Source organism: Sinocyclocheilus anshuiensis, unplaced genomic scaffold, assembly GCF_001515605.1.
Source record: "Sinocyclocheilus anshuiensis isolate Anshui unplaced genomic scaffold, SAMN03320099.WGS_v1.1 scaffold195, whole genome shotgun sequence".
NCBI classification, from domain to species: domain Eukaryota; kingdom Metazoa; phylum Chordata; class Actinopteri; order Cypriniformes; family Cyprinidae; genus Sinocyclocheilus; species Sinocyclocheilus anshuiensis.
This window is the reverse complement of record NW_015548236.1, coordinates 1,374,818-1,392,862: the sequence shown is the minus strand read 5'-3', so window position 1 is coordinate 1,392,862 and position 18,045 is coordinate 1,374,818. Positions and strand designations below refer to the sequence as shown.

The 18,045-nt window shown below is 36.3% G+C and overlaps 1 protein-coding gene across 3 annotated transcripts in view; it reads left to right on the top strand.

Moving 5' to 3' along the window:
* Window positions 1-18,045, top strand: part of LOC107654725 (sterile alpha motif domain-containing protein 12-like) — a 123,399-nt gene that overhangs the window by 102,892 nt on the left and 2,462 nt on the right. For 2 of the 3 annotated variants that reach the window (XM_016441935.1, XM_016441936.1), the window contains one exon: window positions 2,804-5,120. In XM_016441935.1, the coding sequence (XP_016297421.1) occupies window positions 2,804-2,826 (23 nt within the window). In that variant the 3' untranslated portion in view covers window positions 2,827-5,120. Of the gene's footprint in view, window positions 1-2,803; window positions 5,121-8,887; window positions 8,891-18,045 lie in introns of those variants that run through there. The other variant, XR_001630363.1, reaches the window with a different exon arrangement.

Genomic DNA, 18,045 nt, shown 5'->3' with positions numbered 1-18,045 from the left:
ATATATTTGTGTGTGTGTGTGTGTGTGTGTGTGTGTGTGTGTACCTACTTAACTATATTTTGGGGACAAATTTGTACTCAAGTGAGCTAAACCTGACAAAATCCGCAAAAACCTCCCTTTGGGGATGTCCTCATTTGTAAAACTGGTATAAAAATGAAGTAAACAAAGTTTTTTTTTAAATTGTAAAAATTCAGAAAGTTTTCTGTAAGGGGTAGGGTTGGTGTAGGATGATAGAAAATACAGTTTGTTCAGTATAAAAACCATTACGCCTATGGAATGTCCCCATTTAGATAGCTAAGTAAACGTGTGTGTGTGTGTGTGTGTACACTTTTTAAAAAGTGTATTTACAGGCTACTTTAATCCAACACTTACAAGTATCAAGAAATACCATGGTACTACCATATGGTTTGACATTTACCACAGTGGTTTTAAGGTGTTTTTATAAGTACCTCTGAGTATCTTGTAAATAGCTAATTTTAAAAGTACCATAGTATTACCTTCCCTTACAAAAATTAACCATGATTTTTATTATAGTAAAACTGTAGGATCCATGTTTTTTGGCGTATTGATTACCATTTGTATAACCACATTTTTACCATGGTTACTCTGGTTTAACTATAGTAACCATGGTTTATTGGTTTTATTTGTAGTAAAACCATGGTTAATTTTCTTAAGTGTTGGTATTGCCACAGTGCTTTTTTTTGTGAAGGAAAAACCTTGGCAATAATATTCAAAAGACCATTGTGGTATATGGTATCAGATACCATGAATGATTTGTGTTTTCTTATTTACATGGTACTCCACATTAATTTCAGCAAAGCACTATGGTAAATGTTCAAATCCATGGAACTGGAACAATGGAACTGTAAAAAAATGACACAGTATTTTTTTTTTCATAAGGGTAGCATCCATAAAATACATGGTATTGCCATGGTACTTGTTACTTTTTTGTTAGTGAAGATGTCTGTACTGTACATCAATTTTATTCAGTTTTTTCTATCATGTTGATGGCCGTAGAGCAGTACCCTTTGGCTAGATGTAGAGATGATTGTGTTTGTTTGTGTGTGTGTGTGTGTGTGTTATTGTGTGTCTAAATATGTACCTGTCTCTGTGCAGCATGTCAGCACTCCTTGGCAAATTAAAGGAAAATTCCTGACCTTGATTTGCAACAAACAAAAACAAAAAACGGGCAGCTTTATCGTTCAGCTGAACCTCCAGAGCCACCTCCCTCTTCCCCCTTTTTCAACAACAGCGTCGTATGCGGCTGTTTGGGATGGAGAGCCTGTGTACGCTGCTTTGACAGCTTGTCAGGCTACCCCATGATAATGAATTTCAAATGCTAGATATGCTCTCTGTAGCCAGCAGCCATTGTGTTCTTGGACTGTTTGTGCTCTAACAGGGTGATCTACATGGGCTCATGTAATGTGTGTGTGTGTGTGTGTGGATGCTTAATACAAGCTATAACACACCGTGATTCATACATAAGGTTTATTATGGTAAATTCATACTCATACCACTATCTGAATGTCACAGATGTCACATGCCAGTTAAATCGTGATGCATATCGTACTTTGCTTTTGGCTCCTCATTTTTCTCTCTTCTCCGTCTTTCTCTTCTAAAAGTCAGATGAGCTTCTCTGTGATACTGAATGCTGGGATAGCACCTCTGCTTTCGATTCACCACTGTAACCACCATTTTGTGTTTTCTTTCTCTTCCTCTTTTTCCATCTTCTTGCACTCTGTCTCTTTTATTTTATTTTCCATCTGGACTCTTTTTATGTACATATCAGTTCATTCGTTTGTTTCTACACATGTGCTTTATGTTCTTCCCCTCATTTTTATTCCCCCTTAGTATGTACTTCTCATTTAATTTCCATCTCTCTCCAGAGGATGGTTTTATTGCTCAGAGGTTTTTCTTTCATGAGACTTTAATGGGGTTTTCAGATATGTTTCAATTAAGTATCAACATCATCTCAGATGTTTCACATAAAATTCTCCTTTAGGAGAATAAAAATAGAAGCAAATTGTTGACAGTGAGAATATAGAGCTGTAATGTGGCGTTAATTTAATATAAAATATAATCTTATTTTAATATTGAATATAATATACTACTAATTAATACTATTAATTTCTAGTAGTTGTTTGATGAGAAATATTTGAGTTCATCTTGAAATATCTATTGACCGAAGGTTTTAGCATCTTGGCAAAACTGAGTGCATCTTTTTATACATAAATCTGATTAATAAGTGGGACATTGTTGAGATATGTTCTGCTCCACTAGAGTAGTGAGAATAGGGTTCTTTTTCTCAGTAGGAAAGTCTTCTTTTGCTCTACATTTATTTCAATTGGGCTTTTAATGCTAATAGGCAACTCTTTTATTGCTTAATGCATAATGACATTAAGGTTTTCTACTTGATGTTAGAACATGGCAGAGTTTTTCTCTCATTCAGGAGGTCATAATTCATACTAAAGGTGTTCAGTGGTGTTCAGTTCTGGGCTTTATGCAGGCCGGTCAAGTTCTTCCACTCTAAGCTCTATATGGACCTCGCTGTGTCATGGGACTGAAAGGGCCCCTGTTTTGTCTTCACTGGAATTAGGAAGTCTAGCCAAACCCATTAATTAGAGGGAGTGTTCACATACTTTTGGCCAAGTATTGTATTAAAGATATCTTATTTACGACAATCCTCCACTCCCTTATTCTCAGCAATCTCCTCTGAAATTTCTCTGTATTACTTTTCTGTCCATTGTTTGTGTTTGTGTTCCTCTCTCATGTCTTTTCTCCCTTCTGTGTTTTTCCTCTGCAGCCTCTCTGGAGAGTTCACCGTAACTTGAGCATTCCAGGAGATCCTCCGTTCCTTGTCCATCTTCTCAGACGTCCACAGCACACACCAGACTGCAGTCTTCCTTCAGTCTACTTCTCTCAAAACTCTCCTAAAGCAGATCTAGACCCTCCCTCTGATCAAAACAATCCTAAAAAGGACCCAACTGATCTTCAGTAGCTCTTTATAGCATATCAGTTCCAAATTCGAAGAATCGCCTGGACTACTGATGTTCCCTTTTGGACAATGTAAAAGACTTGCTGCTGAATTGTCTTGTTTGTTATATGTAATCCTGATGTGTAGCACTTTAACCTCTTTCTTCCTGCCAGTGTTCAGCACACAGCCTGTTAGCAAATCTGACTAGCATGATGTTCTATGACACGCCCTGAACTTCCTGCAGATAGATCGATCTATCTGTCTATCTATCTATCTATCTATCTTATCTATCTATCTATCTATTTATCTATATCTAGGTAGCTAGGTAGATAGCTATCTGGCTAACTAGCTATCTAAATGGGTAGCTATCTAGCTAATTAGCCATCTATAGCTAACTTGTCTGTCTATCTATTTAGCTAGCTAGCTAGCTAATTAGCTCTCTGTATAGCTAACATGTTTATCTAGCTAGCTATGTGTTATTGAAATATACATTTATAGCTAGCTTTGCAGCTTATTAGCTATCTAGATAGGAAAACAAGCTGTCTAGCTAGCTTTCTTTACCTGTAAACATTCGAAATAGCAACATGTGGACTCCACCCTTTGCACGTCTAAATATTACTTGTCTTTTCCTCTCTCTTGTGTCTGCCATCTCTTAGTATAATGTAAACTGTCTGGTCGGCTTGCTTGGTTAGTCGTCTTTATGTCTTTGTATGTCCCCGAGCTTGAATTCCTTCGCCATCCATCAAAAGCTGAACTGAACTGAACTGCACTGTGACTGTGACCAGGTCTCTTAAAAAGACAAGCTCACCCTTCCACAGGGAGCTGTGTTCCACCCCAAATCCTTCTTTCATTGCCGGACCAAATGCATTATACTGTCATCTCTTGATCCGGAGCCAATCTTGGAGTCCGACTCATGGTGGAATTCAATTAGAAGGCAGGATGAAGCAACTGAGCTCAGAGCTGTGAAACTGCAAAGAATCAGAAATGGGAGACGATTCTTCTTTCTTTTTTTTTGGTTATGAAGGCAGGAGAAAGAAGGGGAAAAATAGATGACATGTCTCTCTGAAGTCTCATCCTGCCATTGGGAGAGACAGGGAAAGGAAGGGAATGTACTTTTAGGCATGGAACGGCATTATTAAAAAGTGTATAAACCAGACAGAGTGTTATTTTGGAGAAAAGAGGATGCAAGATGCCTGTCACTAGGAGCCTTGAACTTTCCATTCACTGTATCTTTTTGAATAGAAATCCTCACAAAGGCATCACTGTTAATATGACATGGCCATTCACTGTTACCTTTTTAACTTGGAAGCACATGGAAGTACTGAAGCAAATGAACTGTGTCTTTGTACCCTTTGATCGTTGTCACCTTTGTATCAAACCTCCATTACTTACAAGAGCCTCAGGCATCAACAAGGCTTCTCACCACAAAGAGACTTACCACAATTGTAGCATGACTCCGCAATATTGCACACCTTCCAGAAAGGTGCCGACACAGTCGCCGATAAAAGTCCATGACAGCGCAGACCCGCCACTGATTAACCACAGTGGCTCCGGTTGTTTTTTAGGGCTACAGTAATAGGTTACATGCTGCCGATCGTAGCATCCGGCCATGCCTATGATGGAAGGTTTGCCTTACAAAATGCTTTAGATTGCAATGAGATCCAAAAATTGAGTGCTATCGATTAGATCTTGTCGATTAGATCTCATATTGGCTCTTGTCTGGCTCACAAGATGGAGTCAATACTGGGAATCTGGGGAAAAGCATGTTCCAATTAAAAACTAGCTACCATTTCATGCCTTTGTGGGGCCTTGGTGTTTTTTATAGCTTAGAGAGGGCTCAACACCAGAGGCTTTTGATGACTGAGGGAACTTGTGAAGGGCTGAGAGGGTGAAAACTGAAATGGTCATTGGTTTTATAGCTGCTAAACTAGTATAGATCTCACTATATAGAGAATTTGTGGTTCCTTAGAGAGATGTTTTTAAAAGGAAATCACATTTTGACTCAAAATGGGTTTGTCTTGGACAGAGCCAGAGTAGGAAGTGACAAACATTACGCAAGCAACTCTATATCAGCTCTAAAAGACACTGAACGAGAGTTTGTGTTCTTTTCATGTGGATTAGATTATTAGATGGCAAGATGTTCACCCACGAGGGGTTTGTTTTTGATGTGAACTTTATGAGACCATCTCATGGTACATTAACCGCAGAGTTCAAGTCAATTCAAATTGTTCAGCAAAAACTCAGTAGCTGCGTACTGTCGATTCAGACTCTTAGTTCGCCTTAGGGTGTTTTTGTTATTTTCTAAGAAAAGTGCATAGGAATTATTGAATTTTTTAAAGATTCAATTTTATAGCATATACTACAGCTGTACAATATACTAAAATTGTGTTTGATAATCACATAAAAAGATACATAGTAGTACTTATATATTAAAAAATATATATATAATGTTCTTTGATACACGTCAGGATCAAATAACAATGATTCAGTCATTCTCACGAGAGTGCACACAAAGAAAAACAAAAAGGCAAACACTAATGATCCTTTTTGATCTTCAAGACGGTAGACCTTGAAAAAGCTAATTCATAATAATTAAGGCACGAATGTGCAAGGATAATAAACAAATAAACATTCACCCTCCGCTCTTTTATTTGTGAGATTTGCCTTTTGATCCACATAGACTCCAACACTTCTTTGAGGAATAGAATATGGCTTTTGTTAGATACACATCTCTCTGCCAGTGTAGTTCTATCTGACATAATGTAAAAGTGTGTTAGATTGGCGTCCTTACTCTAAAAAGTTGTACCTTTGACTGTGGAGCTGAATTTTAGTGGATTATTAATGCCCACACATGTACTGATGTTGTTCGCGTTGGTTCTTTTATCAGCTCTGAACTAGATTGGAGAGCTGGACACCACACCTGCACACAAATCAAGTGAACGTTAGCCTCAACTGCACAAAGTACACTCTTAAAAATAAAGGTGCTTCAAAAGGTTCTTCAAGCGATGCCATAGAAGAACCATTTTTGGTTCCACAAAGAACCATTCAGTCAAAGGTTCTTTAAAGAACCATCTCTTTCTTGCGTTTTTGTAATCTGAAGAACCTTATTTCGCCACAAAGAACCTTTTGGGAAACAGAAAGGTTCTTCAGATGTTAAAGGTTCTTTATGGAACCATTTAGACAAAAAGGTTCTTCTATGGCATCGTGAAGCACCTTTATTTTTAAGAGTGTACTCATGGATATACTGAGGTTATTTTTTTGCATCCACTATATTGTTGATATATTGATGTATTCATGCACACACATGCACCACCACACCGATATAAATGCTTAAAGCTGTACACATTCATCTAAATAATATCCATTACATTATTTAAGCCCATAGTACACTATGAAAAAAATGTTTGACACTATGCGGGCATGTTTTTACTATTGTGGTTATTCATTTCTGATGTTTTGAATTCAGAAGGCATGCAGACCAAACTCGCAGTCCCGTTTCTTTTCCTCTATCTTGATATAGTGTGCCTACTCATTAATATTCACCAATATGTTAATATTCTAATAAACATATTAATATAACAAGGCCATTCTTTGTGTTTTATTGAACCCAAGAACGATTTGAATCGGATGCTTATTATGGCTGATCGTTAGGTGATTGTGCGTGAAAGGCTCTTTATTTAATTGGTTCGATTTCATGTTAATCAGAATAGATGAGGAGAGTGGATGACAAACAGGATGTAGTTCTTCAAGAGGGTTTAAATGAGAAGTACAGCCAATAAAATGGATGTCTGGTGTGTTCTGTGGCTGGTTTCACCGGCACGTTAATCTAGATTGATATTGACTGCGCTATGTCTTACACAAACATATACAAGGCAGCAGTGAAAACGTCACCACACACACACACACACTTTGTTCTCTTGCTGACGGTAAAGATTCAGGGTACCTGGTGGGAGAGAGTGAGAGATGAACAGACGGAGAGATATGACAGCACATCACTCCACCTCAATCCCTCTGTGCTCACCAGCTACTCTACCTGAGACATTCTCAGCATTTTACAGCTCTTTCTTTCAGCGCATCTCTCTCTTTTTCTTCATATTCTTGACTGCATTTGCACTTGCTCTGTCCTCTCATATCTATTTCTGAGCCGTTTCCATATCTATCTATTTAAAATCCTTCTCTCTGCTCCCTCATACTTGCATGCACCGTCCCTCAATCGTGCCGTCTCTGTCACGACTATTAAAATTCAGCAGTATTGCAGTCTCTGTGTATCTATAAATACATACTTAAATATAATGTGTCAGCCTTCACTCTCCACCACAATTCTTCAGCACATATAGGCGATATATATGAGTATGAGCCTTCTGGGTAGCTACATCCCAGCATTGCTCCAGGCAACAACACACATGCAGCCACATAGGCAAGTGTGACGGAATAATCAGAAACGCCTGCCGTCAATGATGGCCCATTACTAGAAAAGACAAAAAAGTCTTCTTTTTTTTCACACTGCACATACTATAACTCATTTGTTTTTCAAAATCTGACCTTTAAGATGGACTGTACTTGCTGCTCTTTTGCTAGTGATGAAATTGAACTTTTTGTACAGCGGTATATGCAGCAGATAGATATTTCAAGCAATATCTGCACTACTGTTCAAATGTTTTTGAAAGAAGAACATTTCTTATCATTATCCATATTGAAAAAAAATTGTGCTGCTTAATATTTTGTGGTAATAGTGATACATTTTTTGTAGGATTCTTTGATAAATAGAAAGTAAAAAAATTAAATAAAAAATGAACTTCTTCACTAAAATATTTTTTCATTAGATTGACCTTTATTTTCTTATTTTAGTTTTATTTTATTTTATTTTACATGATGGCATTACATGATCACTAATTAAATCATCTTGTCGTCAGACCATAACTTAATACTTATAGATTATTAAAGTTTTTTTTATATAACTAAAATACATATTAATGTCTTATTACACTAAACAAAATTATAAACGCAACACTTTTGTTTTTGCTTTTGATATGCCACACCTGTGAGGTGGATGGATTATCTCGGCAAAGGAGAAGTGCTCACTAACACAGATTTAGACAGTGAACAATATTTGAGAGAAATAGGCCTTTTGTGTACATAGAAAAAGTCTTAGATCTTTGAGTTCAGCTCATGAAAAATGGGAGCAAAAACAAAAGTGTTGCGTTTATAATTTTGTTCAGTGTATCTTACATATTAATGTATTATCTCAAAGAATATCTCATTATGTAGAGGCTATTTCAAAGAAATCGACTATGTCTTTACAGGAAGAAGTTAATATTTAAAAATAATAATAATACATTGTTTTTAGAAGGTTTTAACAGCTGTCTCTACACTTTTTTCCAGCATTGTCAGGTATTTAAGAAAATTAAATGATTAAATATAAAATTAAATTATTTCCCTATTTAGTCACAGGTTTGATTCATTTATAGTTTTAGGGGGTTTTATCATCATTTTAGGTTTTATTATTTTGCTCATGTTTTCTGTCATATTACATAACTCACAAATTAAAAGAAATTGTTTGGGATTTTCAGATCATTTAATTTTATGTAGATAATATTTCTAACTAGCACCCCCCCCACTTATCAATCAATCAATCAATCAGTCAGTCAATTAATAAATAAATCAATCAATGTTTTCATGTTAATTTAAGATTGAAGATTTTATTTGTCACATGCACAGTAATATAGAGAATATATAACCAGCAGTGAAATGTAAATCAGCTCCGCTCCATAGTAATGGACAGTATACAATAGACTTAAACAAAATAAATGTACAAATGAACAGGAATGTACAACAGAAGAATATGCAAAAGGTAAGTAAATTAATAAGTAAGTAATTCTCATGTTTATATGCAAAATAGGTTAATGCCTGCAGACTGTCCGATTTCAATAGATGAATCTGAAATCTCATTCATTTATTCATTCATTCATTAATAAAATGTATTTCTGAATGTAACTTGCTTTAGATAAAAGCATCTAAATTAATTAATACAAATGATCCATATAGATAACAGACATACCAGAAATGCATTCAAACATGGACATGATGTTGCAGGCAGGAACACACACTCACCTCAAGACAGAGGTCTGAGGCTGTAGGCCACACAGCTTCCATGCCTCAAGGCAAAACAATCATTATGTGATCAATGCGTAAATGCTCTTTTGGTAGTCTGCGTGTGTCTTCTCAGACATAAAGGTAGCTATGCGAGTGTGTTTTGTGCCTAGAGAGAGTGCCCAGCCGAGGGGATGTCTGGTGGTACCTCAGCCCTTGTCAGAGCGACACAGTGGGTAGCCAAACACTTTCTCCAGCCTTCGGGCAGCGGTGCAGATAGAAGGCTACAGTGATCCTGCTCATTAAAGCCTTGCACTGGTCACTTCCTGCCCCATTCACTCTGTCTGCATTCTCATTCTTTTCTGTGTCTCTCGCTCTCTCTTTCACACTTCATCTCTTTTTCACTCCCTCGACCAATGCGTAACTGCTACTGCGATTCTTTCATGCTGACACAGTGTGTCTTAATCATTCACACAAACACCAAGAAGACTTCTTGCACAGTTGCACCACAAAAGGGCACAATACAGGCTGTCAGCACATGGCATGAAAGCAGCCAGACAATTACTTAGTTTGACGGAACGAATATTATTTTTTTGGAAAACCATACTTGACCGAGGAAGTTCCTCAGCTTCTGAGTAAAAATTATGCTCCATGTCTTCAGTTCTGCTTTTTGCATTTCTGCTGAAATCATGAGTGCACAAAAAAGATTTTTGCTACTTATTTTAATTAATTAAAATGAGCTAATGCAATAATTCTTGATCATTTTGTCACAACTTAAGTTCATTATGTTCAATCCACTTAAATTTGTATAATGTACATTTACTTGATCCATTTTTGTTGAGACATAAATCATTTTATTGCTTGCCGTTTACAGTTCTTTGCATGCAACCAAGCATGCTTTGGTTGTGAGTTGATGGGGTGAGCAAATGTTGATATTAAATCTAATTTTATTTATTTTTGTGAGAAGGGAATGGGGGAGACCTAATAGTGCTTAATTTGTGTTGGGTTTTAGAAGACTTACTGTTATGGATTACCATTGTGGTGAAGAGTGGAACTTTTGCTTCTAATTATAGGTAGCCAGTAAGAGTGTTCATTTAGTTCCGTGAGAATTAGCAAGAAAATGCTTGTGAATTAACTGGTCTCTATTACTCTAGTACTGTATATGTTAGTACAAAAACTAGCAGTTAGCATACAAATTCATAGTTTTCAGTCATATGACTGGCACAGAGACCTGGAGGGCAAAAATGCATATAACTGCAATGCAGGCCTGTCAATATTTTATCTGTTTCAAGCCACAGATATTTAGATCACCTCTCAAAAGGGGAATAACAAAGATATGTGAACAAACTGCAAGTTTGCCATCCATATACAGCACCTGTTGCAGTATTTCAATCAATAAAAACAGTCGGGCATTCTGAAACACTAAAAGTGAAAAACATGTCCTAATGTGATATTGAAAGATCACATTCAATATACACCTTATTGATGATGCATACTATGTACAAGAAAGCAGATGAACCCAGAATATGAAAGCAACACATTAAATTCAACATTAAGCTTTTTCTTTATAATGGTTTTCTATGGGAAAAAGCTTAATATGAAAGTTAGCAAGTTGCATTCATATGAACACATCCGCTTACCTTTATATATTATGCTTCATCAATAAGGTGTATAATGAATTAGGTTTTTTTAATGTCACTGACTTGGTTTAAACTAAATTCAAATAAAAACCGGCAATCAGGAAAGCCTTGTTTTGTGTGTTCCTAGAAGGATGTGAGGTCATGTTGGGTAAAGTGACAAAAAAAGAAATTAACATCAGGATCACTTAAAAATAACTTCCGTTACATTAACTTTATATGAACAAATTATGCCTTCTCACAAATAATTATTAAATTAAACTGTGAGGAAAAAAGTGTTTGTCTCAATTGATTCATGTGGACCCAACATGGAAATTCCAAGCAATATTTGGTGTATTAGCAAGATTCTGAAGCAATTATTTTGTGCCTATGATATATAGTGTGTAGAATTCATTCACGTTTTCAAATATCAAGAAAAATGTTTAGCTGCAGATGTAGCATAGCTTTATTTTTTAAATGTCTTTTTTCCGGAAATGCCTAAAAAATGCATTTCAAAGAAAAAGGTTTTGACATAATGGATGATAGGTCATGAACGTATTCATGTTGCTAACTAAGCACTGTCTCAACACCCACAGTTGTGCTTCATGGTGCAGCGTTCCTAATCAACACCCCCATCATCGTCTTGTTTCACAACTTTTATTGTTAATGATCTTCTTGTGCAATCATGAGTGATTTTCTGCTGGAGATTCCTCTGTGAGGACACGCGTGAGTCATTGGCTTCTGAAATGCTGGGAATTGTGTGTGTGGGAATGTTAGGAACAGGTGTTCTGGAGCAAAGAGCTGGTGTGTCATCACTGGCACACCCTGCCTCTTTCTTTTTCTGTTTCTTTCCTATATCTTGAAACAAGTTTGTGCAGTTGTGACCTTTCTGGCCTATTGCCAGTCATAAACACGAGAAATTGCATGTTTTTCCCACACTTGTATCCAATAGCGTGCTGAAATTAAAGTGCCTTCACTGCTTGGGAGTTCGGTTACTAAAACAAAAGCACTAAGCATAGATTCCTTTCTCTTTTCGCATATCAGGTTAATTGGAAACAAACATCAAAATAAAGTCAGAATGTCATGAGACATCTGAGGTATATAACTTAAAACAGGAAACTTAAATGCTAAATGTGAGGGGAAATAGTCATATGATTTTTATATATGAATCATATATATGGTTTTTATGGTGAGAAAAAATGTATCCAGAGCCACGGTGCAGAAACATTTAACAATATATTCATCACTGGTCCTCAAGAAACATTTTATATTATTATCATTGTTGAAAACAGATGTTTTTTTTCTGTGGAATTTGTATTGGTTATTTTTTAAATTTTTTTCAGGGTTCTTTGAAGAATGGAAAGTTCAAAGAGCAGGATTTATTTGAAACAGAAATCTTTTATAAGATTATAAATGCCTTTACCGTCATGTTTAATCAATGTCATGTGTCCTTGGTGAATAAAACTATTAATTTCTTTCAAAAAATATTAGAGACCCCAGAAGAAACAATAAATATAACGTAAACATGTTGAAGTGAAACAGAACTGTGGGCTAAGCAGATGGCTGTATGATACAGCATTTCCCCAAATGCCTAACATTATCTAAAGTGACCTAAGAGGAAAAGAAAAGGTCATTTGAGAGGATGAGCAGGTTATTACATTTTGTTTAAAAATTACAAGGCCAAACCATTTTTTTTTCCTTTAGAGTAGCATGCATTAATCGTTGACGATAAGATCAGGAACAGTGTTAAATAGGAGCACAAGTATTCATGTCAGTGCTCATTGTGTAGCTATTTGTGTCTCATATTGTAACTGGATGATGACTGAATGAACTGCACACCATTTTGTTTGCATGCACAGTTTGCATTGTTTTTGTTTAATGAGCCTGATTTAAATAGAAAACAGGTATGTTACATATTTTCAGCGCTTAATTTTTGTGCATACTTGCACATGAAGGTAAGGTGTGTGTTTCTGTGATGGCTTATTAAAAATACAAAATGTATTAAAGCAGTTGTTTGATTCACAATGTAGGCTAACTGACTAACTTTAACAGAGTTAGTTAATGTGTGTTTTATTTTCATTTATTTATGACATGACATTTTTTGCATTTATGTATTTTCACCAACTGTCTGCTGTTTTGTGAATGGCGTTTCTCTCTTTCCCAAGCAAAACCAACAAGCATCTCACATCAATTTTATACTTGTGTATGCTTGATTCCTTAAGGATGCATTTTGGTCCTGGAAGACTCTTTTGGAAAAGAAGCCATTCTGTTTTGTATCTGGAGTGGGACCCTTGAGATTGTTACCTGTAGCAGAAGAACCGCTTCTCAATATTATTAACTTAGAAAATACGGGATTAGTTTCCACTGTTATGCTGATGATACTCAACTATATATTTCAACAAAACCAGATGAAACTTCTAAATTATCTAAGCTAACAGAGTGTTAAAAATGTAAAAGATTGGATGAGCAATAATTTTCTCTTATTAAATTCAGATAAGACAGAGATATTACTTACTGAACCAAAATATTGTAGAAACTTAATTTGCTGTAAAGTTGCTTTGCAACGATTTGTATCGTGAAAAGCGCTATACAAATAAACTTGAATTGAATTGAATTGATGATGGTGTGTTTGGATGTATCAGATTGTTAATGCTCCTGTCCTGTTGTGACAGCTAGTACATGTGTGGGCTCGATGCCATGCCCATTTTAGTGATGTGCCTGTGTTTGGAGAGAGAGCAGGAGGATGATCTTGGAGAGTCCAGGGGGCCAGCTGGAAGCAGTCTCAGCCCCGGGCTCAGCTTTGCCCCATGGGTATCAGGCCTGGCACAGTGTTGTTCTGCAACAGCTGGGACTAGGAAGGACAGAATGGGCAGTTGTCTGCTGCTGCAACATCATGTTAGCAAAGAGCAAGTTGTAAAACAACATTGATTGGGTTGTTTGATAGCTTAAAGCAAGAGCAATGGAAAGTTATTTCCAAAGCATTCATGTCTGTAAGTTGCTTCAATTTTGATCTTTTTCTCACACAAAGCTATTACATAGCACATATATGGACATTGTCATTCATACAGTTTTATTTGTTTGGTTTGCACTGCTTGTGTCACTCCAATTCATAGTTTTCACTTGACATCACATCCTCATAGGAAATCCAGCCTGGAGGGCAAAACAAGTCTTTGCTGTGCTACCCACCAGCTATTTTTACCACTGAGTACTAGTGGTCTAAAACAGTGATATTAAAACACCAGATTAAATGTACACCTTATTGATGCTTCAGTCTGTACAGAGCTTGTATGTAGTATACATGCTGTGCCCAGAATATGAACGCAATGCGCTAAATTGTATGTTCCCGCATAAAAACCATAAGAAAAATGCTTACTGTAGCTTATTGCATTAAGACAGGACCAAATTCAGTATATATCTTATTAATAAAACATATATACAGGCAAGCATATGAAGAATATGAACAGAACACGCAAAGTTTCACATTAAGCATTTTCCCATGGAAAACAATATGTTTAATGTGCAATTTAACACTCTGTGTTCATATTCTGGGCTCATCTGCTTTCCTGTATTTAATATGAATCATCAATAAGATGTACATTGAATTTGATCTTGTACTACCAGTGTCTTAGTATGTTAGGGCATGTTAAAAAGCATTTTTTATGTTAATGGTTTAGAATGTCCTGCTGTTTTAAGTGATTAAAATACTGCGGCAAGAGCTGTATAACTTGTTTGTTCACATATTCTTTTTTCTTCTTTTGAGAGGTGATCTAAATAGTTGTGGCTTGTTCTGCAGTTCTATAGATGTCTGAATTCACAGTATTCTTAAAACAGTAAGGAAAAAATGCCTGGATGATCTACTTCTGGCAAAATTCTGATGTGTGCATCCAATGGACACATATTATCCCATGAGGGCATGAGATATGTTTTGTGAATATGCAACAAACGCTGGTATGCGATAATGACGGCATGACAAATGTAGTATGTCCAAATTACATTCATACACATATAGAACATATTGTTTAATCGCCATCAAGTATTTTTATGACTAAACGTCCTTTTACACTGAGTCCTACATTTTCGTATGCATTTTTTCGCATATGTCATTCTTTCCTCTCAAAATGCATGCTACGGATGTAAAAAACACAGAAAATCGAACCCGATCCGAATTTTTTTATGATGGACAAAAGTTTCTTAGAGAGTGTGTACACGTGATTGACACAATGTGATGTTGTATTTATTTTTTAATGTCCGTGTGCAAGGACCTTAAGCCATTGAATCGTTCATTTAAACGAATTCAGTCAAAAACACTGATTCATTCAGGAACACAACAAATGAATGGGCCATTGAATAATTTACTCAAAATGTTCATTCATTCAGGAATGAAACTCCTGTGTGTTGCTGCAGAAACACATAGGGATGAGAAGATCTGACTCTCTTAGTTGACCTTGTTAATCAAAAGTAGCCTAATACATTTGATCATATTCCAAATTAGGAAAATATAAGGCAGCCAAAGATAAGAACATAAATGATTGTTTACCTCCCGAGTCTTTTGATAATTTGGCATGTTACAGATGCAGTAAACTCACTGTTCCTGAATGACCCATCACTTGCACAATTAATTGTTTTGGATTTGTATGGAACTACAGTATTTTCGTTGTTGGAGCAAAAACAGGCAAAGTATTTGTCAATGTTGTGTCTGCTGAAATGTAAGTTACCCAGTGTGAATTTTTTATCAAAATGGTGTTCGAAAGCACTCGCAGTCGTGTGGTTTTTCTGAATATCACCACAGCTGTGATCATCTGCTGCTTACTGAGCAACAGCACCCTTACTCTGCTTGCATTTTTAAATCTAGCAAAAAAAAGTAAGACATTGCAGCCTCAGTTGGATGTGTTCTGACAGCTCATTCTGTCTCATTTTTAATCTGCATTGAATGCAGAAACAGAAAGGGTGTGATGCGTTGTGGGAACTCCAAACATCTCCACCCATATCTTCCAGCGTTCTTTATAGGTCAGCTGTATGACGCCCTCTGCTTCTCCCTTTGTCTTTATTCTCTCCTCTTTTCTGTTTCTTTTTTTCTTTCTTTCCATTTCCAAGCTATATACGACCCCCTTATCTCCTCGCTGGCTACTGATGTGTTCAGAAGGGATCTGTACCTCCCTTCCTTTGCCGGCTATTATATCGTCCTGCCTTGTCACAATTACTGCTGCCTCTGCCTCTAAGTACCTGAGATTGTAGCAGTTTGTCGGGCTCACAATGATTAATTGCACACAAAACTGATTGCTCTAGTTCCCTTCTGGGCTGGTAGGTCAGACGCTATGTGATGGGTGCATCTTATTTAATGCATGGAAGGAAGCATGTCTACTTCCTTTTGATTTGTGTAAGTTTTTGTGGTTAGAATCGGCTAAAGTTATCCAGGTATGAAAAGCTGATTGATTTCCAATGCAGTATTTTTGTGAAATGTTTGGTCAAATCTACAGTCGGGTTTAAAAGTCTAAGAGCCAAATGAATTATTAATCCTGGAAATATACAGGAAGTTTTAAATATTTTAAACAAAGAAACATTGTGATGTAAAATGTAAGAGATACAGCACATTCAGAACTATTTCTAGATGACTAATTAAGCAAATTTCTGACATTTATCAAGTGAACTCTTTGTATAGACAGTCAGATGTTCTTGCTTCTGTTGAAGATCAAAATACTCATCATTCTCAAATCATGCTGGATAAAATGATTCTCAGGCTTTACGCAAACTTGTGGAACGCGTGCATTTGCCGCCATTAAAGCAAACTGAGAATAAACCAAATAGTAAGGCATTATGAAATTCATTTTTTAGTTAAACTTTTCACTAAAACTCTAATAATATGTCATGAAATGTGTTTCAATATATTCCAAAAAATACAAAATTGAAGCATCAAGCTTTTTGACCCCACTGTATCTTTTCTCAATTTTTGGGCCACTTATTTACAAGGACTTGTCAGATTCTCTCCATTCTTCATCTGTGACACTCTTGTGAGATTTTGAGGAACTTGTAAAGTCCGGCTGACTCACAGTCACACTGGGGAACAGCTCTAATTTCTATTTGATGGTCCTCAAACACTTTTATATTCTTCCTTCCTCCGAGGCTGGAACAAACGACATTTCACATTTTATTCCCATCAGCCCTCTGGGTTTGGGTTCATAACAAAGGGAGTTGAATGTCAGATTCGACAGTCTTCAAACTGTGAGAAAAACAATCCGGACCTGGAGCTATGCTTTTCTTTCCAGCTCATTCAGAAGTTGAGCTCCATATATCATGGACGCGACCGTTTGCTGACCTGCGTCTTCACAGTCAGGGGCTGTCATCCTTATGAAGAATTTCTTCGGTGTTCCTGAGCAAACCTGTCCACAGACAGCATCTATATTTCTCAGAGGAGAAAAAAAAGACCTGTTGTTTTTCTCACTCATCCTCCAAAAGTGGCAGTCTGCGTTTACATACTGTCTTTTCCTACAGTGCCAACCGGGCCTGATGCTGATAAACCATGCCCAGTGTGTGCTTTTATCATGTCTATGAGTGTGTGTTTAAGCACACCGTACCATGCCCTCCCAGACCGCAGTGTTTACAAAAAGCACAGCTAAAAGGTCAGAAATTCCTGGTTGTCCAGGGCATGAGGAATACCTGAGGCGCAAAATTTATGAGGCAAAGCTATGCGAAGGCAAAAGCAGCTAGAGTTGGATGCTGAACTGTCTGGTACATGTATATTCTTTGTATCTGCAGTATGCATTTGTGCTTCCCTGTGCATATCTGTCTGTTTAGGGTTAAAACTATTGATTTCCCAACCAATACAAGATTGATAAATCACAATCTTCATTTAAATATGGATATTAATGCCACAAAAAACTTCCTGTTTTGTTTTATTTTGTTTTGCTGCATGAATTTGACAGCGAGAACAGTGCAGTGATTCACAGTCCAATTCTCAATCGAAAGACACTTTTTTAACCATTTTTTTAGTAAATCAAAAATATCCAGCGCAACCGATGTAGTCCTTCATTCATGAGTTGTTCATTCATGAACAAATGACTCTTGTGAAGTCTTATATCATTATCTTAAGTGACAGAATAGTTGAGTAAATAAATAAATCAAGTGTGTGTGCCATTTGAACCTAAATGACAGAACAATGTTAATTGTTCAGTTTTTTCTGATTTTATATATTCTTTTATGGTAGTTTATAACTAAAGTAGTTGTAAGTTTATATTTTAATTTTACACAAGAAATGCAATATAAAATTTACTTTTGGTTTTGGTTTTGTTAATACATCTGTTAAATAAATAGCAGTTTGTCCCTGTTGTTATAATCATTATTTTTTTTTTTTTTTTTTTTTTTATTTTT